Consider the following 27,339-nt stretch of genomic DNA (forward strand, 5'->3'; position numbering starts at 1 on the left):
GTTATTTCAATATTATTTTTGGATATTCCTCTTCTGGAGAAACTCCCCTATCCGCACATATTATTTGCTTTTTCGATAGCTTATATTTCCATAAATATCCTGTGAAATCGGGAAGGTCGTATCTTGAATAGTTTTGAGATGACAGCGTTCTAAAGAGCGACCGCACGAAGGTGCAAACATATATGTACACATAAGTCAAACTTTAAACGCGTTTTTCTCAAAACGACATTTTTCAAAATTGCTGGCGTCATAACTCAACGAGAAATTGATCGATCGACTTCAAATTAAACCTGAGTATTTTTGAATATATTTACTATACAATGGCCTTCGATCTTTTTGATTGGTTGAATATTGTCAATTTTCAACTTTAAATGCAAATATCTCGAAAACTATAAGTTTGCGGCGGCAATAATTCTTAATCTGGAGCATTTGCTCTGTCTAACCATACCACTTTTAACCCTGAAATCGTGGGATGGTATACTAAAGCCAACCCAATTTCACTATACGAAGTTAATTCAACCATGTCTTTAAATTCCATTTGGTTTATGGCGTCGAATTGTGTGCTTTATATTTGCCCACAAGTTCTCAATAGGGTTGATGGTGTATGGAAATTAAAAAACTATTCGTGAAAGGTAATGTCTGTGTTATCCTTACTGACTTTGACCGATGACACGGTGCAGAATCACCTTGAAAAATTACTTTTCCTACGTGCTCTGTTAGTCTCGATGGTCAAAACACCTTTTTTTTTTTAATTTTCCTGCGCATGTTGCTGAGTTGACAGTACAATTTTATATTATTATTTTGCCAACACCATTACTTGTGATAGCTCCCCAAACCATAATGTACGAGGTATGACAATTAAGTAATGAGACTTATTTTATTGCCGCGCTTGTGGTAAATCTGTGATCTTGAAATTGCCTTTCTCTTTTTTCGGCATCCCTCCCCTCTCCATTGATACCATCGCTCTAGCTTGTTTAGTTCGCCTGCTGCGTCAAGTTGAGTAGACGTGTGTTTGTAGTGCTCGTCACGAAAATGGAAAAACGATGTCAAGAGCAAGAGATAAAATTTTGGACCAGATTGAGCGAAACAGCTTCGAAAGCCTACGATGTCAAGAGCAAGAGATAAAATTTTGGACCAGATTGAGCGAAACAGCTTCGAAATCCTACGCTAAAATTGTAAGAGTGTATGGTTATTAGTGCTTAGACCCGGAAACCAAACGCCAAAGCTCACAATGGTTGTTTCCGCGCGCCCTCCGCCCGAAAAAAGCTCGCATGAGCAAATCGAAGGTGAAAACGATGATTATTGCCTTTTTGATAGCCGTGGAATCGTCCGCAAAGAATTCGTTCCACCGGGGAAAACTGTGAATTAAGTCTACTATTGCCAAGTACTCGAAAGATTGTGGAAACGAGTCAACAGGGTGCGCCCAGACATCACTCGTAACTGGATCCTTCATCACGACAACGCGCCGTGCCACACCGCCCTCAGCGTGTCCCAGTATTTGGTCTCTAAAGGGATCGCCGTGTTGCAACAGGCGCCTTATTTGCCCGACATGTCACCCTGTGATTTTTTTTGTTTCCTAAAACAAAATCGGTGGTCAAACGAACCCATTTTGAGTCGATTACGGACATCCAGGCGGCCGTGACGAGGGTACTTAACTTACCAGTTAAAAAATTATTTAATTTGGGGCACTGACTCATATCATCCGAAGTATACTCTTCAGCTCTTTTACCGAAACTGTCAGTCAATCTATGAGGTATCTTAATGAAATCCAAAGAGCATTGGTTTGCCGTGCTTAACGTGGTGTATCTGGAATTATATGTATGCCTGACACCTCGGTCGAGTCAAAAGCACTCTTATTATTCTCCTATTCTACAACATCGTTTTGCGACGATTGCCAATTCATTATAAGTATTTGTACAAATAACAAAACGTGTGAGCTTTTCTTTTCAAATCTAATTCGCTAATTCTGGCTCATATCATCCGAAGTGCAGTGTTAAAATAATAAAGTATGGCGGATCAAAATCGATGATATGCCAACGTTGCTTGAAAGAAAAAATATCTTTTTCATGCGGGAACTCATTGCATGATTGACATTTGTATGTAAACTTGAGCTTTAGGTTTATAGTGATATCTGTATTGGTGTTCCATTTGAAATCGGATAGAACTAAAAAATTTATTACATTCGAAGTAGGCATGGTTTTAGTCTGAAGACTATCAAAATAAAATTATACGCCAAATTTAATTGATATTCGTTAAGCAGTTTCTGAAATATGAGATTTCACCTAAAGGTGGGTAGTGCTAATCCCATTGTCCAAGTGCGATACCGGTTTCTAAGAGGTGTTTACTTATTTCTTTATTATTCACTGATGGTAAATCATAAATACAAATGATTTCGGTACTGCAAATACCTAAACAACAACATGAACTGAACTTTGAAAAATTTGCAGCATTAAAGATTTGGATAAAAAAAATATCTGTGCCACATCAAATAAATGAAGACCAGTAAGGTGAACGACTTTTTGATGAAGAAAAAAATTTCTCTCATCTTATGTTAGAAACTTATATCGGGGTGGTAAGACTGCCTTTCACCCGCCCAGCTTTGAGAGTAGCGAATTAATCAAATTATACCATATATTGAAACAAAAAGTACTGCTCACTTGTAGTATAATTCGGCGCCGACATCCCTTCTGACAATTGTGCTACTCTTTTTTTCATGTTGAAGGAATTTGGTCTTAAATATGTAAAACAAAATATGGTAGAATTGAAGATATTAACTTTAAAGAGGCTACCGCATACTCGTACTCTCTTGTGCGAATTCAGCTTGATAATTTTGTTGTTACTTTTGAATATAATCTTTTGGAAAAAGAGTTGCATGCAAAGTTAACGAGCGTAGAAATGGGGAATCGAAGATAGTTATTATGAGAAAAAAAGTTCTCTGATATTCTTACTATGTAAGCTAAGTTAGAGCGAAAATTGATGTGCTACTCATACGAAAATGTCTTCGTGGCCATTCAAATCCATTAAAACTTTCTAACGCTAAGTAAGCCAAAGTCCCAATGACAATTAAATAGCTTTTTTATATTATTTTGTTGCATACATTGTTTTCATAAGTTTGTATCATAAGCTCATAAGTAAGTCTTCTACTTGCTCTTGCTAACGATGGTTCGACCTGTCTTGTTCACAACATTTCCCACAGTCCCATGGCTTTTTTGTACTACTTGGCTTACCTTGATAAGTTTCGAGACTTTTTTTCCAGAGTTCATAAAATTTTATCATTTGTTATTTTATAATCTTTTTATATCCTGAACAGGGTATATAAAGCTTGTCACCATGTTTGTAGCATTAAAAAGGGAACTACGGAGACCCTATAAAATTATATCTAAATGATCAGAATATCGAGCTGGGTCGATTTAGCCATTTCCGTTTGTTACCATGTTATACTGCATTTCTATTCGGATATAATCTACAAGGATAAGGGCCGTTTTCACAATGTCTAGTTAAACGCATAACCAGAACTTTATCGCAACATGTTGAAAACTCTTTTCTCAATATCTAGCTAACAACCATCTGTCAGTTAGTTTCTAACAGAAACTTAAAATGTCAGCTGTTAAATCTATTAGCATAGGCGAAGTTTAGACGGGGACTCAAGCGACAAGCACATTATTATAGTAATAACATTTAAATATTCGAATGTCATGTAAATATTGGGTTGTCAAAAGAGTCTTGCGGTATTTTTATTGAATTTTTTTTTTATTGAAATTGAAATGAATTTTTGATGACTCATGCCCAGCTCTTAACCGATGCTACGGCTGCTACTTGGTCTCTTTCGACCAATTCAGCGATTTTATCGCAATTTTCGACGACAAGCCTTCCGGAACGTGGCGCATCTTCGACCACCTCTACACCAGAACGAAAACATTGAAACCATCGTTGTGCGGTGGAAATGGAAACTGTATCGGGTCCATAAACTACACAAATTTTATTGGCGGTTTGAGATGCATTTTTGCCTTTATCGTAGTAGTACTGTAAAATATGCCGTATTTTCTCTTTATTTTGCTCCATGACGCTATAACTAACGAACGACTTAACCCTTTCAGCCCCAAAGGACTTTTTAAACGATGTCAAACATATATAGAAGTTGCTTATAAGCAACTTTGGGGCTAAAAGGGTTAATCATGATCATGAAGTTGATCTATAAGATGTGTATTTTAAAGAAGTTTTTGTGTATTTGACTTTTTAAACGATGTCAAACATAGATAGAAGTTGCTTATAAGCAACTTCGGGGCTGAAAGGGTTAAAAGAAACGACAATCAATCAATTACCGCGTGAAATGAGCTTTCCAAAAAGGTATAGCATGACCCGATGCGACGAATAAAACTAGAACTACGCGCTTTCAGCGCCAACTAGCGAAAATACCGCAAGACTTTTTTGACAACCCAATATTTCTTTGAGACCGAACGCTGTTGCAACCATGAAACAGATTTTAAAATAAAAACGTATGCCGATTTGCATAGCTAGTTGTTGCGGAAAAGAACACAAAGCGTGCCACCCGAATACAACTTCTTCAACTTTCCTCGTCGCCCAATGGTACACATATTTTATATTTCTTTGATTCAACTTCATCACTTTGACTTTTAATTAGCTGTAAAATTTAAGTGTGGAGAAAATAGAATAAGTTTGTGTAAAATTTTCGGGAAATAATTACAATTTGCTTGAATAACTTTCTAAAATCAGCTGACTTGACGTTCAACTTACCGCTAAAGCCGTTTATGCACCCGAGCTAACACGACTACCTATTTGTATATTCTAAGCGAGTATACCATTTAACCCTTGGCCAAAAAGTTTTTATGCAAGTATGTTGAAATTATGTTTAGAATATAACCAAGTAGAAATGAATCATAAGCATGGTATGTCTGTCCGTCCGTTCGTATGTTCTCGAAATAGTTTTTCAGTTTTTGCGATATCGATCTGAAATTATGAATACTCCCCATTTATCGGTGCCGCAGATATAGGACCACTAAAGCATATGTATACAAATGACATACAAAATGAACGATGGGAATCAATTGCTCGCATGGAAAATTTTTTAATTTCACCAATCAATTTTCACGGATTGTTGTATAATACTATGTTCGGACCGACATTGAAAACATTTTGAAAACACATTTGTATGTTGTGGAATGTAAGTCGTTCGGACCGACAATGTGTGTTTTCGATGAGTTTTCACTGACAACTATCAATACGGGGATTCTCTTGTTGTTGCAAGATGACACAAAATGCAAAAATCCTTTACCGAAATATGCAAGAATAAGAGAGCACCCATTGCAGAAGTGATATATGACGGCACGAAAATAAACATGGGTTTTGGTCTGACATATTTTACAGCCATTGCATATAAATTTTTGCGTGTGTTTGTTGTGCCGTTGCACCAAGAAGAAAATTCTGCAATTATTGCATCGTGCAAGGGTTTTGCAGGAACAAGAGAATCCCCTTAACAGTGGGCAGCTGTATTTGTATATGGAATGTAAACAAATATGAAGTGACAATTCAGGGCCTGCAAAATATGTCTTCCAAAAAAATCGATTAAACTAGAGCAGACACCGATTATAATGAGTGGAATGTAAGTTTTCAAGTAGTTTTCAGCGAAAACTGTGTTTTCATTTGACAGATTTTACGTGGACGAAAACACAAGTTTTCGTGCAAAAACCAGTTTTTCCCACGAAAACATGTTTTCAATGTCGGTCCGAACATAGTATAAGGGAGTGGTGCAATCTCCTAAAAAATAGTTCCGACAAAAAATTTATCAAAAGTGTATTAAAAATTGTTTCGTTGTAACACCAATAAATACTGTATAAATACAACCACAAGTTTGATAATGTTATGTTAAGTGTGTGGAGCTAGGGAAAGTATTCGAGGGTCGGAAAGAGGTCGCTGAAGAAGACCGAATATGACTCAATTCCCAAGACAGCCGGTTCTACGCACCGGAATTGACTCGGATTTTATCCGACCAAGGGCTGTTGTTTCGGCGATCTAACCCCGTTTGGATCGGTGAGTATTAATTTGTGTTTGTCGTCATTGGAGCAACGCCTTGCAGCGGGGTTGCTCCGTATCCTCCTGACTCGTGCTGGCATTGAGTCCAACCCGGGCCCGGAGGAATTTTTCTGCTGCGTCTGCGCAAAAAGGCTCCATCCAAATTCCACCTCGGTCAGGTGTAACACATGCAATGGATGGAGCCATCTTAAGACCTGTTCAGGCCTTAAGACCCACAGGGAGTGGACCACGCGTTACGTGGCCCCATGTTGCCTGCGCAATACTGCGATACAAACCTCTACGGCTGTGCAATCTGCACATAGTTCGCGCGCCGCGCCGCCACTCAACCAGAGTGGCCAACTGAGGACCTCTACGGTCAGGAGCTCAATCAGGCAACATAGCTCCCACTCTGACTTGTCCCCCCCCCCCAAGCTTCATCCCGCTCCAATCCTCGTGCGAGAACCAATCAGCAACTCTTGGTTCCTCGCACAGTCTGTTCCGTGTGTCAGACCGTCATACGTCGGAATGTCACATCAGTCAAGTGCAATTCCTGCGCTGGCTGGTGTCACTTCCCGGCGTGTTCCGGCCTGCGCACCACACGTGAGTGGAGTGTATCCTACGTTGCCCCATGCTGCAGGAGTCTGCCCCCGCAACTCACGTCAGTGGCGTCGCCATCCAACACCCCAGTGCGACAACCGCCCCTGCGGGTTCTGCAGCTGCAACAAACACCACCAACAAGTCACTCCCTCACCCCCAGGATCACCCACGGACACCCGCGACAAACCCGACTCCTTCAATTTAACTGCAACGGACTCCAGTGCAAGATCGAGGAGATAGTTGCACTTATGAATCGGGAACGTGTATCGATAGCTGCGGTCCAAGAAACCAAGTTAAACAGCCGCTCAGATCTTTTGAGTTGTGCAGGTTTCAACGTTATACGTAAAGATCGCGAGCGAGATAGTGGTGGTGGCCTAGCCTTCATATTGCACAACACCGTGCAGTATCGTTTAATCGAAGAAGACATCGACCCCAGGGATACTACCCTAGAATGTCAGGGCATAGCTATCCGGTCAGGCGATGTCGAGCTCGAAATATTTAATATATACATCCCCCCAGTTACATGTTGCCCTACAGGATATCACCCGAATATAGGTGCGCTACTTCGTGGTGAAAACCGTATGGTACTAGGCGACTTTAACGCGCACCACGATCTTTGGCATTCCTGCCTGTCAAATGATCGTAGGGGGATGGAGCTGGCGGAACAGATTGACGATTCGACATTCTGCACAATGAATGACGAAGCCCCCACCAGAGTTACGGGCACCTGTAATAGCTCGCCAGATATTACCATTGCTAGCGGTGGTCTGATAAATAGCATAACCTGGCGACCTATGCTAACCCTCGCATCAGACCATCTGCCCATAATTATCTCGATCGAGAAGCCTCCTGATTTCGTTTCTGTGGACAACCGCACCTTCATTAACTTTAAAAACGGTAATTGGGTCGGCTTCACAGAATTTACCGAGAGCACACTGCACCCTTCGGTAGACAAGGCCAAGAGATGTGTTAACCGACGGCTGCGCAAAATGCCAAACAACTGCGCGCCACTTACTTTCACCGATGAGGAGGTTCAGGGTGTCATCAACAAGGCAAAATCCTCCAGATCCATCGGCCCAGACGGAATCAACATGCTAATGTTAAAGCATCTAGGCTCGACGGGAGTAAAATATCTCACCAATGTCCTCAACCTGTCGCTCACCACTCTTCAAATACCCGATGTGTGGAAAGTCGGAAGAGTGGTCCCACTACTGAAACCTGGGAAACCCGCCAACAAAGGAGAATCTTATCGACCGATAACTCTCCTCTCCCCAGTAGTAGATGATGAGCAGATGAGGAAACTTCAGACCTTCCAAAATACAGCACTCCGGACCACGACGGGATGCCTCTTGATGTCTCCCGTTGAACACCTCCATAATGAGACGCGCATGCTTCCTGTAAAGGAGCATAATCAACTTCTCTCCAGGCAGTTCCTGCTTGGTTGCTTCCGTAGGAATCACCCCTGCAGCCATCTGCTTGGAGCGGAACCGCCTCCCAGGAGCATCAAGAGGTCATTCCTGGACTATGTCGACGACATTGAACAGTACGCCGACCAGACTTCGGACGCAACTAACTTTCGACAGACACTGACCGCCATTCTCAGTGGAGCCATCAACACCTTCACCGACTCCCTTCCCGTGAATGGCGTTCTTGGAGTCAAACCACCACCTATTGCAGACGAAGAGCTCCAGTTGCCGCGAGAAACGCGAGTGACCCTAGCGCAACTTCGTTCTGGATACTGTAGCAGGTTAAACTCCTACTTATCCAGAATCGACCCCGACATACCCAATGTATGTCCTGCATGCAACGAGTCTCCGCATGACACTGGCCACCTCTTTGCATGCCCCACAAACCCTACCCATCTAACACCCTCTTCCCTTTGGTCCGACCCCGTCGAAACAGCACGTTTCTTGGGCCTACCGTTAGATGACCTCGACGACAACACAAACAACCCTTACCATCCTAACGGGGATTAGCTAACCGCTAAAACAACAAAAACCGAATATGACTCATGTGCGCAAAGTTTTGAACTCAGACCGTCGACTAAATATTTGAACAGGTGTAAAAGTAACCCCCAGTTTTTGAATAACGTAACAGGTGACGGTCATGGATCTTTGAATATGATCCCTAAAAGACCGATGAAAGGCAAGCATTTTGAGACGACAGAGTGGATCCAAGCAGCATGCACCTCGGCTCTCAAGGATGCCTTCCGTGACGCCCTTAATGCTTGCAAATCGCGCTGGCAGCGCTGCATCGACGCAGAAGTAGCCTATTTGGAAGATTTTTAAAGAATTGTAACGATTGGTTCAATAATTTTTTTTTTAATTGACCCAGTACTATTATTTTCCGGACAACCCCTGTTTTATCAGAAAAAAAGCCCGAGTCATTCGTAGCAGAGTACTGTATACTCGTACTAAATCTTCTTGTTTAAGAAACGTTTCTGAGTAATTTAATATAATATATACATAATATAAACCAATAAAAATATGCAAAATAGTGAAAAATTTATGTACCGTCTATTTTTTTCTAGATTGACAGGAACGAAATATACAAGCAGCCGTTCAAAATGAATCCTCAAGTTACTCTTCATTTGATTAGAGTCTTGGAAAAAACTGTTTCGCCAGGTATGTAAAATCCAAAGCTAATGGAATACGTCAATCTTCAATTACGTAACAAAACCCGATGGGAACAATTTTGAAACTTGTGAGGGATTACTTCTTAATATGGTATACTATACACTAGGGGCCACATAATTAAGGGCAAAATATAGTAAAATAAAGCTAGCTCGGTTTTAATGTTTTTCAGCATTGAAATTTTGCCTAGAAATCCACTGTAAACTCACATTATATTATAACTGTGCACAAAAATTTAGCACGTGTTTATGCGACTAAACATTTAAACTTTTACTGAAATTCTGTTGTTTGCTGTCTTTATTGGGGAAGAATTTAGTATACCGTGCCAGGATTTCGGGAATAAAATGGGAGGAGATAGAGAGGAGATTCCAGATCAAGAATATATATAGTTATAGCCGCAGGAAGCTTATAGTTTTCAAGATATTCGCGTTTAAAGTTGAAAAGTTCCACTATTTTAATTACGTATTTTCTCTATATAAAACTAATTTTGCACTTATATTTTTCACTTTTATATCCACTAGCACTTCACTAATTCGTTCCACCCTCCTGCCTAAAATGAAAAAAAAAAAAACATATAAGTAATTACCTAATATTGTATATTTTAACCTTACCTTTATTAAATTTCTTCTTCCCTTTACTTTCATCAATTTGCACGTTTTTGCCAGGGCCACCAACCGCTTCGCGACAGCAGTTATATCAGTCACATGGTAGCGCTAGATAATATAGGTTCCCTGACAATGCTGTTTTTCCTGACTACCTCGTGCGACCAGTGCGATGCGTAACAAAACATTAAATAGAAAGTTGGGGCAAAGGTATTCTCATATTTTCCAACCAAGTGCCCATGGAGCAAGGTATCGCCGAACGCGTTCGGCTAGATCTCTTGCGGCACCTAAACGTATCGACGGTGCTATTTCCCATGACGGAGAGCACCATCGGCAGTCTATGCACCCTGCAATTCTTTTTTTTAGCAATGAGATCCTCCAGATTCGCAAAAAGCTATGCAGCTCTCCCTTAATTGGAATGTGTGGAATATTTTGGCATTATTCCTCATTCCCTTCACCTCCGACACGTTCAATTTGTTCGACTAGTCGATTGTTCTGGCAGATTTACATATAATTGTAACGGCTTATTAAAAACATAATTTACATATTATATTCAATATTTAATTTAACATACCTGATGAATTATTTGCCATTTTCTCCAAAATAATTGATTTAATTTTAATATGTAAAAATTCTTTTTAGTACACACAGCTTATTTTCCAAATACAAAATAATTATAAAAATTACAAAAAAAGCAACTGTACTTTGCTTTAAAAGTAGAGGTACTTATATCCGTTAGATCGCATTGATGTTAGAGAGGTGGTTATACCCTCTATGACATTGCTACTTCTTCGCGTATAACTCCTTTTTGCGTGGGCGGCCTTCAGCCACGCTTCAAAAAAAAATAACCCTAGTCGGTCTAACACCGGGGTGTATAAATTTTTTTTCGCGTAGAACTCTTTTTTGCGTGGGCGGCCTTCAGCCACGCTTAAAAAAAATTACCCTGGTCGATCCAACACCGGGTGTATACATTTTTTTCCTCCCGTAGAACTCATTTTTACATAGGCCTTCAGGCCGATTAATTTTTTATATATATTTTTTTATTGTTTATCAACCATGATGTTTCCTGTATTTAGGGTATAATTTTTTTTTCTATTTCTTTGTTAGTTTGTAAAATATTTTAGTTTGGTAAAACTGATTATTTGACAATTTGTAATTCATTTGTTATGTTTTTTTTTTTTTGTTTCAATATCTTTTTATTTATTGAATCTGCTTTTTGTTTTGAAAGCCTAACAATAAGTAATAAAATCTTAAACCTATTTAAAAAGTAGACACGCTCAAGCAAATGATTGAGCTGTTTTGGTGATACATTGCTCCTCAGTACGCGGGCATATCTCTTCTTTTAAGGCGTGTTTGATTGCAGGAATGTACCAAAGCATTAGCCACAGAGTTTGGGTGATCACGAAGTTTACATATATATTTAATTCTGCTGTCTTCTACTTCTTTCCTTACCATTGAAATACCAAGGTCTTTATGGATATTCTCATTACGCATGTACCATGGTGAACACATGATTGATCTAAGCATTTTTGATTGGAACCTTTGTATTATGTCTATATTAGTTGCACAGGTCGTACCCCACAGTTGAATGCCATACATCCAAATCGGCTTTATGACCGCATTATATAAAAGCACTTTGTTGTCTAGGCTAAGTTTGGAGTTTTTATTTAATAGCCAATTTAAGTTTGCAGCTCTTATCTTCATGCAAGTTATTTTACTAGATATATGTTTTTTCCACGTAAGTCTTCTATCTAGGTGAATACCAAAATAGGTTACTTCATTCGCTTGGGGTACTAAAATATTGTTAATTTTTATAGCCGGACATATTTTTGGTCTAAGCGAAAATGTAACATGCTTACACTTTTGTTCATTTACCTTTATACGCCAGTAAGCTAGCCATTCTTCGACAAACTTTAAGTGCTCGGCTAATATTCTTGATGCTATAATGTGGCATTTGTTACGGCTCACTATAGCTGTGTCGTCCGCAAACGTAGAAGTTAATACATTGTTAGCTGTTGGAAGATCTGCTGTATATATGATGTATAGTGTTGGGCCTAGAACACTGCCCTGGGGTACACCAGCCCTTATCTGTCTTTCATCAGATATGAAATCTCCCACTTTTACCATAAATTTTCTATTTTTTAAATACGATTCCAATGTTTTATGTAATTTTGAAGGTAGAATATTTTTAATCTTGTATAAAAGGCCCTCATACCATACCTTATCAAACGCCTGAGCCACGTCTAGAAATATAGCTGAACAGTACTCTCTGTGCTCAAATGCTTTTCTTATTTCGTTAGTAATTCTATTTACTTGCTCAATCGTGCTATGTTTTTCACGAAACCCAAATTCGTGCGTTGGTATTATATTATTTTCGTGGAGGAAAGGAGTCATCTTTGAACAAACAATTTTTCAAATATCTTAGAAAGACAGGGTAGAAGACTGATTGGTCTGTATGAAGACGGCTGAGTTAAGTCTTTCCCAGGTTTGTCTATCAAGATGATCTGCGACTTTTTCCACGAATTTGAATAGTGTCCGAGATTAAGAATTGCATTGAAGAGCAAAGAGAGCACCTTTACGGCAATATTTGGTAACTCAATTAGCATTTTTGGGGTAATATTATCATGTCCAGGTGATTTTTTGGGGTTAAGCTCTTTTATTTTTCTAGTAACTTCGGAAGTAGAAGTCCTAATAGACACATGCGACACTTTTGCGGTATTGGGCAAGGTTGGCAACTCAAAGTTGTTCTTTGGGCAATTGGGTTGAAATACCTTTTCTAGGTGATTTGCAAAGCAATTTGCCTTATCCTCATCACTACGTGCCCAATTACCATTCAACTGTCTTAGAGGCATGTTGGAATGTACTGGTGGCTTGAAAGACTTTTGTGCATTCCAAAGAGAGTTTTGCTTGCGAGAATTTGGACACAGTTTCTTTATATAATTTTCAGTGTTGTGTTCCTCTTCGCATTTAAGCGCTTTTTTTAACTTTCGTACAGCAGATTTCAGTTGAAGCAGAGTTGAAGGGGATCGTTTTAACTGCCATTCCCGCCTAGCTCGCCTTTTCTCATTTACAAGTTTCTCTATTTCATTATTGGTGATCTTTCTAAAACCAACTGGGTTGTTATTTCTTTTTGGTGTTGCCAATAAAGCTGCATTAGTTATTACGTCATTAATTTCTCTTATATTTTCATCAATGTCTCTTCCTGTATTTATTTTGCAATCAATATTGATGTGGGTGCTAATATACTCGTACTTTCTATATTTCAACCAGTTAGTTTTATGTGATGTTAGAGAAACTTTTGGCTCAAATATCATGGGCTGTTCGTATAACTTTATTAGTACAGGAGAATGATTAGATGATAAGTCTGTACATGTATCAGCTGTCATAAGCGATCTATCTATATTTTTGACTACAGCAAAATCTATTAAGTCTGGTATTTTTCTTCTATCACTGGGCCAGTATGTCGGCTTACCAGGAGATATTATATCCAGCTTATTATACTTATTCATAATAGTGTAGTACAACTGTCGTCCTTTCGGATTAATAAGACGTGAGCCCCAGTACGTGTGTTTTGCGTTATAATCTCCACCTGCTAGAAATTTTTGACCTAGTGTTCCAAAAAAGTCTTTAAATTCGATTTCTGTAATTTTAAAACGAGGTGGACAGTATATAGCAGTAAGGTTTAAGTCACAACCCCGATTTTTGAGTGAAATTGTTGTAGCTTGTAACTGTGGAGTAGCATGCGATTCTAGGGCATAGTGGTTTAAACGATTTCTAATCAACACTGCCGTGCCACCATGCGCTTTTCCATCTGGATGATTTGTGACATAGACTCTAAATCCCGGAATATTGAAATTATTTTTATTTGTTAAATGAGTTTCTGATATAAGCATTACATCAATATTCTTTTCAGTCAGAAATCTGATAATCTCTAATTTATGTTGGTTAACACCGTTGACATTCCATATACAGATATTTAGTTAGCTCATTTTTTACTTAATGAATTTTGCAGCATTTGATTTTGTGATTTTATTAAATCTTGGATCATGTTTTGCAATGGTAGACAAAAATTGTGTCATACACTGTGTAAGATTTATAATCATAGTTTCAATACCTCCATTTGGAGGATTTTGCGGCAGTTGCATTTGCACAGTGTTGCCTGTCACCACATTTGCATAGCTTCCTTGCATATTATTATTGATAGGAGTAATAGGATTTGAACTTTTCTCTGAGGTTGCTATAATTTCATTACGGGGTGTTTGTAACATTTGGTTACGACGTGCTTGAATGCCCTGTGACAACTTCGATTTCAAATCTTTATATACAGGACAACCCCTGTAGTTAGCAATGTGATTTCCTCCACAATTGCTGCATTTTTTATTTAATTCTTCTTTCTTAAGGGTGCCCTGCAAGACGGGTAGCTGTTAGCAAACGTGTAAGCGAATTGTTATTGTTCACTTTTGCATTCGAGAGAGTGGGAAAAAAGTAACACATAGCTATTTGATGTTCAATGGTTATCTCGCTCTAACCAATGGCAAATATCGCATGCTGCCTTGTTCTAACAGAATACACACATTTGTTAGCAAATCTCTTCACAGTATGTTACGGGTAACAAATTATTTTGTTAGCGCTTAGCTTTCCCATGTGTTATGGATAACAAAAAGTATTTGTTACCCGAATATCTGTTAGTGTTATTATTTTGGTTATCAGTTTGTTACCTTTAACATATAAGCATGTTAGGAAGAACAAGCAGTAACAAGATTATCTGTTACCCATTTGTTACTTCTAGCAAATTAAATTCTTTTAAATAAAACTCTGTTTTTTTATTATTTCTCTTTATTTAATAATAAAATCAAAATAAAATGCACAATCTATAACAAATATTTGAATTAAATATACACTATTTAACTTTAATAATTTAAAACATACTCCATTATTTGGTTGCTGCACGCAATAGATTTGAATTTTACCAATGGTCCAAATGATTTCTGTAATATTAACATTTTTAATTATACACACAACATTAAATTCACAATGCTTACCTTTTTCTCCTTGTTAACCATTTTCGTTTTCTCTATATAAAAGAAATTAATAATATATATATATAAATTAGAAATTAATTATAAAATATCATATTATCAAATAGCGAACTTACCTCTTTAAAATCCAAAATAAACTGCGCTTTTCGTTTATTCTTCTTGAAATATTGGGTATTCGCCTCTCCTATTCTAACAAGTTAACATTACAATATGTTTATAATGTCGATAGTTTTTCTCTATCTTACTTACGTATTCTCCCATTCCATTGAAAATTCCAGAAAATGTAACAGTGTTAGTGAACAGCTGAAAATGTTTCAATGGGTTTGTGCAATCTGTTACCTCCGTCTTGCAGGGTGCATTTCGAAGTGGGATGTAAATCACCACATACCACACAAACACTGCGTAGAGTACAATATGATTTAGTATGCCCATATTCTTGGCAGTTAGTACATTGTACCGGACCGTTTCTTTTATGTGGTTCTTCCACAGTTACTCTGCGATGCAGCAAATATTTCAGATTGTATATAGGATGGGTCTCATTTTTTTTAGTTGATTCGAATTCGGAAACAATTCAATTTTAAACATTGGCTGTGGTACTTTGTTTCTATTAAATATATTTACAACTGTTTTAATTCCAAAACCACATTCCTCCAATGCTTCTTTCACTTCACTAGAGTCTACGGCGGACTCTATACCCTTGATTACAACAACTAGGCCCTTAGAGCTCTTCAGTTGATACGAATAATAATTTTGTTTTTATTCGACAAAAATTTAACGATTTCCATGAAACTTTTTTCAGTGTAGGACTGAATTTTTGTTTCGTCTATATTGCCTTTTTTCAAAGGCACCATATGAAAATTGTTAGTGCCAACAATTTCACTTAAATTCGCAACAAGAGTATTACTGCTACGCTCGCGCAAATATATCGGAGGTGGTTTGGCATTAACGACTGTGGTGGTACCCTCCCTCTGGTACTCCGTTTTATTTTTATTTGGTGTGCTGCCTTGAAATTTTTTAGGATTGGCTGCTGATTTAGAAGGACTTAATTTCCTCTTTATATTGACGTAGCGGTCAATGCCTGTTTGTTCAGACGGGCTTTTTTTTGTTGGTACACTCTCACCTTGCCTTGTGATCCTGCTCGTTTGTTGGTACCTGCAGGCTGGTTGGTGTCATGGCATTTGTTATTGCCCGATTGTTGTTTTCGGCTGCTACTGCTGACTGCGTTCTTTGCTTCGATTCCTTTTCAGCTGATCGCCGCGATGACTCATCATCGCCGTTACACTTTTTATTTCCAGTAGTTGTGGTTGTTGTTGGGTCGACAAAGCTGAAGTATTCATTTAAGGAATGCCTACGGCCTTGCTGATGAGGCTGCGAAGCACTCATTATTGTTTGTTTGATTTTTTTTGTTTTTTGTTTTCACTTGTTGATTCGTGCACTAATTGTTTATGTTTGTTATTATTAATTTGTGTGCACTGTTCTAAATGTTTGTTTACAATTTATAAATTGTTTTTTTTTTTTGTTTTACTTTTTGATTGGTTTTTATGATTAATTTTTTTTTTGTAAAGATTGAATTCACGGAGCGAGTTAAATAACACGTCCGTACTCTTTGAACACTCTCCGCCAAAAAAAATTATGTTAAATAATCATAATTAAACAATAAGTTAAATGTATAATAAAACCTATTTTTGCACTATGTTATATAAAATAAATGTCTACAAATGAATTAGAGATGTGTTAGTGGATATTATATAAAAGTGAAAAATATAACTGAAAAATTAATTTTATATCGAGAAAATACGTAATTTCAACTTTAAACGCGAATATCTCGAAAACTATAATCTTCCTAAGGCTATAACTATATATATTCTTGATCTGGAGAATCTCCTCTATCCGACCATATCCATTTTATTCCCGAAATCCTGGGACGGTATACTAAAGCTGACCCCCTGCAAATATGACGTTGCTGCTCCGATTCGTGCGAAACAATTATTTCGGCATCAGTCACGAGTGCACTTGTTAATCACACACCCTATTGTATCGTGCGTGAGCAAAAAGGTAAGTTAACTATTTTCTGCTTTTATTTATATACATATTTATTTCAGTGTTTAACGTGGAAAAATATTGTTTAACTAAAACATGTATCAGTTAGGGGAAGAAGACTTATTACGAGCACTGACAGAAAAGGCTATGATTGTGACACTCGCGATCTAACTTCGTGATTATGACTCTGAGTCAAAACAAGAATAGGATGGTGATGCAGATTACATCAGTGCTCAAAGTAATGCGAATAGTGCAGCAAATGCTGACAGACAGTAGGATTCAGACAGTGAATGCTTACCTTTCTCGGAGTTGCAACAAGATGCTCATTTTGTCCTATATTAAAAGATAAAAAGACTAGGCACATTTGTAAAAATTGTTAATCTTTTGTATATTCATTAAATATTAAAATTTAATTAGCAAACGTTTAGACGTTTTTGACTAAACTTGTAAGAAAGGGTTAAGTTCGGGTACAACTTTAGGCACAAAGTTTTTTGTGGGTAAAAATTCAGGTTTTTCATTCCCAAAAAATTAAACTCTTGTTTCAAATAAAAATGCATCGTTCAAGTACGATATATTGTAATTTTCAAATAGCCAGTAAATAGATAAATTAGATCGATAGGTCACATAGTTCTTGAGAAACCTTGCCCACCTCAACGGCACTTTTTAAAAATCATCATTTTGAGAACATCGCACTCGTACTCGTACTCGGTGGCACATGGGAGAAGCGCGCTGTTGACAGCTGTAGTTTTGGTTCTAGTGCTCAGATCTCTATGAAAATTGGAAGAAAAAATAGTACTTAAAGAAAATGCAAGAAAAAAGTTCGATTTTTCCAACACACACAAGTGTAGATAGTAGAGTCCCCATTTTAGGTATTGCATTGGGCAGAGTACACTAAGGTTCCAATCATCATGGATCCTCTTATCCGATCATATTCAACAAAGAAGCTGATGCATTCTCCTTATCAGTTCTTCGCCGCCGTGTTTGAATAGCTCGGCCGGCAATCCATCAGCCCCTGCCGCTTTGTTGTTCTTCAAAAGGGTAATTGCTATTCAAACTTCTTCATGGTCCTTATTGCTTTGGTCGTCATCAATATTGGGGTCTTTCTGGATTTTCGAGGCTGTTGTTTATTTTTTATTAGGAGTGGTTTCTAGGTGGCGGGTCTCAAACCCATGGCACAACTTCGCTAGGGTGTAGTGTAAAGTTGTACACATTTATACAGCTGCTGGTTTCAAGCGCAAGACGCTGCAATTAGACCTCAGCGATCTTAAAACCGTATTTGTCGGTGTGGCTCCGTTGTAACTTCCTCTGTGACCCCAGGCTGCACACGGTTTCGATACCGCATCTAAACAAGTGTTGCTCAAGTTTCCAGGGTTCGTGACGAGGATGCAAGAGTAGGAATTGGCTATAGCCAATAATAATGCTTACCTAGAAGCATTACTTTAAAAATAATTTTAAGTGACGAAAGTGCGTTTTGTATATTTAGGATTAAGGGCCATAAGATTGCGAAAACAGATGAAGCACTCGATATACAAAACCTTTTCCCAACCGACTAAATGGGTGTACCGATAAAACCAAGCTCCTCAATATTAATTTTATATCTTAATGACCCACAATATAAATCTTTGTTTCCTCTTTAACGTTAAAAGCCAGTTCACCAAAGCAATTCTCTGATATCAATATCCGACTATAGATCATTTCATCTAAAGGTATGCTCAAAAAAGTTAGTGTTAAAATGTGGAACAAAATAACGACAGAAGATGCCAAGAAATTAGACATTTCAATGCCAAAAATGTTGACTAAAGTTATTAAACGTAAAAGGATATTCGACTTCATAGTAAATTCTTACCATCTAGTACAAAGCAAGTTTTTTTATTGATTTATTGTTTTGTACGCATAATTTTTATAATTCAAAATAGGATATTTTGTAAATTTTTTGTTATTTGTATTATGAAAAATTTAAATCCTAAAGGTTAAGAAATTATATCGAAAAAAATGGTAAATATTTACTCTTTCTTAGTTATTTTAAATAGAATTCTTGTGTTAAACATATTATTTTAATGCTTAAGTTGCACGATTTCCGGTTTTTCAGGGAAAAAATAATTGTGTATTTTATATTCTGTTCTTGTAGATGATCTCCTGGGGGAGATGCTTAAAATTATGTCAAATCGAGAAATTAAAAAAAAAAAATTATTAATGGTTTGGATGGTTACAGGAAATGGAGAAAGATTATCCCAAAATTTTATTTCTGGCAAAAAGAGGCGTTTTATATGAAACACTTACACTTTAGAGGGCTAAAAAAATCAAATTGCCAAAAATCTTATAACTTCAGTCATTACCTGCGAAATACATATATGTAAAGAGGTTGTTTGACCCTTTCCAGTCAATTGGTCCAGACGTTTCGGAGAAATAGTCCTCACCGACTCTGTAAACAGCGTTTCAAAAAAAAAAAACAGCCGATTACATAAAGTTAAAAAACTCTTACAAATATTGATCATTTACGCAAACGGAGAAGTCAAGTAGACCACCTCGCGTAGTTCGAATCAATTCAGCCAGGTTGGGAAATCCCCTAAAACAGAAAATTATGTCAAGGGGAAATAGATAATCGACAAGATAAATGTCAAGACTTATTTGGAATGGTATCCACATGTAGTATTTGCAAATGAAGGAATTTTTAATAAAGCGACAAAATCTATGCAAAAACTCCAAAGACGTAAAAAATGTCATGCCCTGTTGCTGGAGTGCCCCACGGTTAACGGCCACAAAGTATTTGCAAATGAAGAAATTTTTAATAAACAAAGCGACAAAATCTATGCAAAAACTCCAAAGACGTAAAAAATGTCATGCCCAGTTGCTGGAGTGATGTGTTTGGGAGTCTCCTGCAAAGGCGTTACTCCTCTTCACTACTTTGAAAACTAATGTACTAGTAGAATTTTTTAGAAGTTAAGCAAAAACATTGCCCATTGGACTATAGTTTGTGAGGAGTGGGAGAAAAGGGGATGTCGAATACCCCACATAAATTTGGAGAGTATCAAAAAATATTTGATTCGAGCAGCTAAACTGTTGCTACTGATTAATGGTCGAATCGTTTGATATATGCATTATTAAATAAAATTTAAGGGGTCAGTAGGGTAATCTGACCTGCTTTTTTTTTTTTTACTTTCTTTCATAGAAATTTTATTCTACAATAGAACTTTTTTCACATATCATGAGGAATATCGTGGAGTGTATAAACAAATTTTCTCGGAATTTTTTGATGACATCTATCGGAGAAATGGCTGGGTGAATGAGATGCGCTTTGTTGATAAATAAAAAAGTAATTAACTTTTTTTTTTTAATTTTCCCCATGTTTTTTACATAAATTAGAAAAAATTAGGAATCTAGTAGGGACGATAGCCAGACGTTTTGTGAACATTTAAAAAAATTAAGCAAATCGGTTTAGTAGTTCGACCGGAATCATGTCCGCTAGTTTAAAAAGTGTATTTTGAGAAAAACGCGTTGAACGTTCGTGGTGTGCACTATGAGCATGAGCGTTCCGAACGTCGAGCGGTAATATTACTTTTGGGCCTTTTTCGAAACCTTCCAATGGTAAAGTGGGTTTCTACATTAAATCTTAGGGTATAAGGGAATAGAAAATGGACCCTTTAATATTAAAAACTAGCTATAGTTTCATTTTTGTAACAAGTCTTATGTCTAAGTTACATTGAAATAACCAATTGAACGCACTTACACTTAAAGTAAACCCTAGGCATTCGAATGCCTATTTCACAAGTGAAAAAAGTGTAATAATAGAGAGTTTCAAGGACATTAATAATTTAAAGGCAGGTTGTTAGAATCTTTATAACCGATCTATAAACTTGACCACCTCTAGTTTATATCTCTGATTAAAAAATATATAAAATTTATATTTCTAGTGGGAAGATTTTTTATTCATGAAACTAATATGCGGTTGCAACGTGAGATGATCAATTTCTAATGTTGTGCCCAAAAATATCAATTCTTACTACCAAAGGTATAACAACTAAACAACTTGGGAACGTTGCATTTAATCACATCATACCATACTCCTATACAAAGGCATAGTTCAAAAGTACAACTCTGGAAGGAATAATTATAGACGTCACGTTGTTTGTCCGCGTTGGACTTCTAAACTACTGAACCGATTTTAGTAAAATTTAACACAATCTGTCCAGTTCGAACCAACTTAGAAGATAGAATAGCTAAAACATTTCATAAATAAAGAATACAGTTAAAGCTCTCTAAAATGGACGCCCTATTAAGCGGACATCTATTAACCATGCACATTGTTGATGTTTATTGAGTACAACCTATTAAGCGGATAACTCTATTAACTGGACAGAAACGCTGGTAACCTGACATTGAGGAAGCAGCCTTAAATTCGTTATTTTTGCCAATGAAATTTATTTGTGTGAACATATGTACATATTTAAACTTAATTTTTATGTACAATCCCTTGGACTCTTAAACCGACAAAAATGTTTTCGATTTTATTCGTAAATAAAATTGTCACTATATTGAATAGTTTATTATATGAGTAATAGTATGAAAAGTATAACACAGCAATGTGTGGCCGGATCCCCTAGTACATTTGTATATTATGAATATAAATTTTCATATTTTGACAATATGTCATTACGTAGTATTAATGAAATAATTTTATTTTTACCATTTTCAATCTAAGACAAAAATGAGCTTCTATCAGCCAAAAATTTCTTGGAACAGGCGGCCGAAGAAAATTTACCCGAATTCTTAAAAGCATTGTCTGACATATTAGTCAGTATTAGCAACAGCCCAGTAGCACGTATGGCTGCAGGATTACAACTTAAAAATCATTTAACAAGTAAAGATGAAACTGTTAATCAACAATACCAGCAACGATGGCATCAGTTTCCTGAAGATACACGCGAGTACATAAAAAAAAATGTATATTTTTTTCATATTAATGTTTATAAATACATAAATCATATTAATTGTTTTTTTAGATTCTCGCGGCTTTAGGAACGGAAAATACGCGGCCTTCTAGCGCTGCGCAATGTGTTGCTTATGTTGCAGTAACAGAATTACCATCAAAAGGTTGGCCAGTTCTAATTCAAACGTTAGTCAACAAAGTGGTTGCAGATAATTCCAGTGAAATAAATCGGGAAGCTGCTCTTGAAGCTATTGGATATATATGCCAAGATATACGTTATGGCGTTTTAGAACATCAGTCCAATCAAATCTTAACTGCTATTATTCATGGTATGAGAAAACAGGAGCCTAGTAATCATGTTCGACTCGCTGCAACAACCGCTCTACATAATTCGTTAGAATTTACCAAAGCAAATTTTGAAAAAGATCTAGAAAGAAATTTTATTATGGAAGTAGTATGCGAAGCAACACAATCTCAAGACACCCAGGTTTGCGTTGCCGCTCTACAATGTCTAGTTAAAATTCTAACTCTATACTATCAATATATGGAACCTTATATGGCTCAAGCATTGTTTCCCATAACTTTAGAAGCAATGAAATCTGAAAACGATCAAGTTGCTCTACAAGGTATTGAATTTTGGTCTAATGTCTGCGATGAAGAAATCGACTTAGCAATAGAAACTCAAGAGGCAAATGATGCAGGTCGTGCTCCTATTCGAGTATCAAAACATTACGCAAGAGGTGCTTTGCAATATTTAACACCAGTCTTAGTCGAAAAATTAACGAAACAAGATGAATGTGACGATGAGGATAACTGGAGTCCAGCTAAGGCTGCATCTGTTTGCCTGATGCTCTTAGCAACTTGTTGTGAAGATGAAATTGTTCCGTATGTTTTTCCCTTTATCAAAGACAACATAGAGTCACCTAATTGGCGTTTCCGTGATGCAGCTGTTATGACTTTCGGATCCATCTTGAGTGGATTGGAAACTAATACACTCAAACCTTTGATAGAACAAGCAATGCCTACACTTATACATTTAATGTACGATGAGTGTGTAATAGTTCGAGACACAACTGCATGGACATTTGGACGTATATGTGACGTATGTTTTTAAATTCATTCATTCCTTAATTAGTTTTCAACTGCAAGTATAACAAATAGTTTCGCATATTTATTAGTTCAATTTCGAAAAATTGAAGAATTTTACTATGTTGATTTGAGTTTAGATCAATGCCTGGAGCTGTGTAGTAAGCAAGTAAACAATCATATTCTTATTATGTGTTGTGACCAGGGTTTTCATTTACTACTCCGTAGCAACAAAATTTCTAGAGTTATTGCTATGCCATAGTTACCGCTCTCATTTTAACGGGATCCATAGCAGAACAATGTAAAAGTAGATGTAGCAATAGCCAAAAATGAAGTGCTGTGCTCTGCTCTTTTGTTTTTTTTCGAAACGAAATTGAGCTTATTGAAAACATGATTATTAATTAAAGTATTTTAGTAAAGTTAAAGTATGGTCATTATCTACGTCAACCTTATATGATGATGATATAAGAGGTGAAGTCGGATCTTCCAAAAAAAAAAAAATAAATACAAATTTTATACGTAAAAATACTAGCTTTAGTAGAACCTTCTTTTGGACAGACTTTCGGAGATTATCTGATATACACTTATTATTATAGATTGATTATAACCCTTAACTGCTTGAATGATTGAAAATTATACAAGAAGCTATCTCGTTTTAAAAAAGCTGAATAATAACTATTAAAATTATGTCAAAGGCTTAAGCTTTATATAATTCTTGTGTGATATTTTGCAGAATTATTTCTAAACGCATACTTTTTACTTTACAGATTGTTCCAGAGGCAGCAATTAACAAAACTTATTTGAATACCCTTCTCGAATGTTTCATTAAAGGCCTGAAAGCCGAACCACGTGTAGCTGCTAACGTCTGCTGGGCATTTATAGGTTTATCAGATGCTGCTTATGACGCAGCTGAACTTAATGAAGGTGAAACTCCAGAAACCTATTGTCTATCACCATATTTCGAGTATATTATTACTCAGTTGCTTGAGACAACAGATAGGCAAGACGGAACGCAGGCGAATCTGAGAGCTGCTGCTTATGAAGCACTAATGGATATGATTAAGAATTCTCCTCTCGACTGCTACTTAGTTGTTCAGAGAACTACTATTGTTATTTTAGAACGATTGAATCAAGTATTACAAATGGAATCCCACATTGCAAGTCACAATGACCGCCACCAGTTTAATGACTTACAATCTTTACTTTGTGCTACCTTACAAAGTGTTCTTCGTAAAGTTCGTGAAGAAGATGCTCCACAAATATCCGATGCTATAATGACTGCACTTTTAACAATGTTCAACTCAAGTTCTGGGAAAACAGGAGGTGTTCAGGAAGACGCATTCCTAGCTGTTTCAACTCTGGTGGAATTACTTGGTTACAAGTTTGTTAAGTATATGGATGCGTTTAAACCATTTTTATTTATGGGACTGAAAGCTTATCAAGAATATCAAGTGTGTTGTGCTGCCGTTGGTTTAACTGGAGATATATGTCGGGCTCTAAAGCAACTTATAATTCCATACTGTGATGAAATAATGACTTTGCTTCTTGCAAACTTATCGGAGCCAACACTTCACCGCAGTGTTAAGCCGCAAATTTTATCAGCGTTTGGGGACATGGCTTTAAGCATTGGTAGCGAATTTGTGAAATATTTAAATGTTGTGTTAGATATGCTCAATGCAGCTTCGCAACTTCAGGTGAATATAGTTTAAATGTGTATAATAACGACTATACCTCATATTTTTTATTTTAATTTTTAGGTTGATTCAAGCAGTTATGACATGATCGAATATTTAAACGAATTACGAGAGAGTGTACTGGAAGCGTATACAGGAATAATTCAAGGATTAAAAGGAGTAGAACCGCAGCCACACCCTGATGTATTCCATTTAGAGTCTCATTTAGTAAATATAATTGCATTTATAAAACGCATAGCTATAGATGGAGATAACTCAGACTCTATGATAGCTAGTGCAGCAGGATTTATTGGAGATTTGTGCACCGCGTTTGGCCCACGGTTATATCCAATGTTAGAAGATGTCACGATAACTCAATTCTTAGCCGACGGCAAAAGATCGAAGGCAGCACGTACGAAATCATTATGTAACTGGGCAACAAAAGAGATTAAAAAATTACGTGACGGACAAGGAATTTCTCAATAGAATGGAACTAGGTTAGATAAAGTAAGATTATTTAATTGTTAGAATAAACTATTCCATGATATGTAAGAATTTCTTATTGCGCTTTCGACTAAATAAGATTTTGTGGATGCAACTTTAAGCTAAATCATGTGTTGACAAAAATTAATATTAGAGGTATTCTCTTGCTCTTGCAAAACCCGGTGCACGGTGCAAGAATTGCAGATTTACAACGGCACAACAACAAAAACACGCCGAAAAATATTTGCAGGACTGTAAAATATGTCAGACCAAAACCCATGTATATTTGCGTGCAATGTCACGCAAAAATAAAATTGCAACCCTGTTGTAGTTGTCATTTTACATAAAGTCATATTTTGGCGTTAAATTGTTGAGGAAGGTAAGTTTTAAATAGATTTTATAATTTTTATTTAAATTACAAAGATTTGTTACAGTTTTGTTTGTTAAAAATGTACGCAGAAGGTGCGCCAATTCACAATAGTCATTTACAATAAATTTAACGAATCAGCCGTTCATATATCACTAGATTCTGCAATGGGTGCTCTCGTGCCCTTGTCCATTTCGGTATAGTATTTTTGCAATCTGCAATCTTGCAAGAGCAAGAGAATACCCCTATTGTTTAGGTAGTTACTATGCAACTAAATGCAATTATGTGAATTCATGTAATCAATCATATAAGGGTGGAAAATGTAAGTACATATCTATATCCAATTAGTCCATAGTTTTCCCGAGTGATTAAATAATTTACTTCTCATATACAGCCCTATCACGCAATCCATCGTAGAGTGTTTTTTCGGGAAAGTTACGAAACTGCTATTATGCAATTCGAACAGTTCCGAAAGTAAGTTCGAAATTCGTAGAGTTGCGTTCACTGAATTCACTCGAACGGAAAATTTTTAAGTTTAGCGTAATTTTTGTACGACAGGTTTGTGCTAACGGAGAAATAAATGTCGATATGTGAGAGTCATGATTGCTGCCAGGAAACTGAACATTGACATAACGTATTTTCACTTTATTGTCACATATCTGCAAAACATTGATTAAGATGTTTGAAATGCGAATTTGTCACCAAACTTACAATCATGGCATTGATACTAAAGTATCCTTTGCGGTTATAATAGAGAAACTTATCTTTAGTTGGGGCAACGATTTTAATATGTGTCCCGTCTACACATAAAATAGCGCCTGGAAATCCGTATTTCTGAAAAAAATCCTTTTTCGCTTCCCTTTTTTCAACATCACTTAAATCGAGGTTTATCCACTGAGGGCACAAATGAGACTGAAGCAATCCCAATACTTTTAAGACGCAACAAAATGTTGACTGAGCCATTGGAATATCGAAGTCTTTACCCACTCCATGCTGATAGCCTCCTTCAGCTAAAAACCGTAAAACTGAAGACAATCGATGAAGTAAAGATATAGACGACGATCTTGAAGAACTTGCATTCCTCTCTAGAACATCGAGGACATACGTAAAGGCCGCCTTATTTACCTGTTTTAGAAAAATAATTTTAATAAAATTTAACAATGAATTTTTATGGATTTATGAACTGTACATTGTTTCGTCCACATCGAAAGGGTTACTCCTGTCCCTCAGTGATTTTCGGTGAATTTTTATATCACGCCGACTTCTCTCACGTTCTTCCTCAAGCAACATAAATGAAAACGTTAGCGAATACATATTTTTTGTTCGTAAAATCAATTTGAATATAAACGTTTCCACTTTTATTAATCCTAATTTTTATTTTTTCTTCTACACAGCTGATTTCGAAATGTCAAAATTTAAAATTAAGTCTGGCAACAAAAGTTTTGAAATCACATGAATTCAATGATAGCAAATTGTTCGTATTCGTAGCGGACATTCGTATTCGTAGCTTTGCTACGATGGATTGCGTGATAGAGCTGATAAAAAATTCCACCTCCATTTATCTGAAATTTCTTGCCATACATTTTTATATTATTATATGTTTTTGCTATATCAAACGAATACAGAAATATGCCTGTTAATGCTCAAGGAATTTTATTCCAAAATTATTCGACGTACCACAAATTTCGATTATACCATTGTGAACTTCGGCAATTTGTCACGCGTGGTTTTGTTTTGTTTTATTATTATTATTATTATTATTATTACAATAACGCCAATCGGCAATATACATTAAGAGAAACAAATAAAAAATGAAAAATGTAGGTAGAAGGTAAATGTGTATATGCAGAGTACTATGGTGA

General features: G+C 36.7%; 2 protein-coding genes and 1 long non-coding RNA gene across 4 annotated transcripts in view; 1 reads left to right on the forward strand and 2 right to left on the reverse strand.

Annotated features, from left to right (window-relative positions):
• LOC105222928 (importin subunit beta) overlaps nt 1-25,237 on the forward strand; it is a 40,860-nt gene extending 15,623 nt beyond the window's left edge. The window contains exons 2-6 of the mRNA XM_049462448.1: nt 9,158-9,251; nt 21,641-21,882; nt 21,942-22,970; nt 23,722-24,648; nt 24,712-25,237. Of these exons, the coding sequence (XP_049318405.1) occupies nt 9,194-9,251; nt 21,641-21,882; nt 21,942-22,970; nt 23,722-24,648; nt 24,712-25,113 (2,658 nt within the window). The 5' untranslated portion in view covers nt 9,158-9,193 and the 3' untranslated portion in view covers nt 25,114-25,237. The remainder of the gene's footprint in view (nt 1-9,157; nt 9,252-21,640; nt 21,883-21,941; nt 22,971-23,721; nt 24,649-24,711) is intronic.
• The window catches only part of LOC105227678 (alpha-methylacyl-CoA racemase), a 412,563-nt gene that overhangs the window by 208,425 nt on the left and 176,799 nt on the right, over nt 1-27,339 (reverse strand). The gene's annotated exons all lie outside the window — the stretch shown is intronic.
• On the reverse strand, nt 14,681-15,113 carry LOC125775640 (uncharacterized). The gene is made up of 3 exons (XR_007421220.1): nt 15,018-15,113; nt 14,905-14,936; nt 14,681-14,850 (listed from the first exon to the last, which is right to left on the reverse strand). It is a non-coding gene; the product is annotated as an uncharacterized LOC125775640 (long non-coding RNA).

This window comes from Bactrocera dorsalis, chromosome 1 (assembly GCF_023373825.1).
Source record: "Bactrocera dorsalis isolate Fly_Bdor chromosome 1, ASM2337382v1, whole genome shotgun sequence".
In the NCBI taxonomy this organism is placed as follows: Eukaryota; Metazoa; Arthropoda; class Insecta; order Diptera; family Tephritidae; genus Bactrocera; species Bactrocera dorsalis.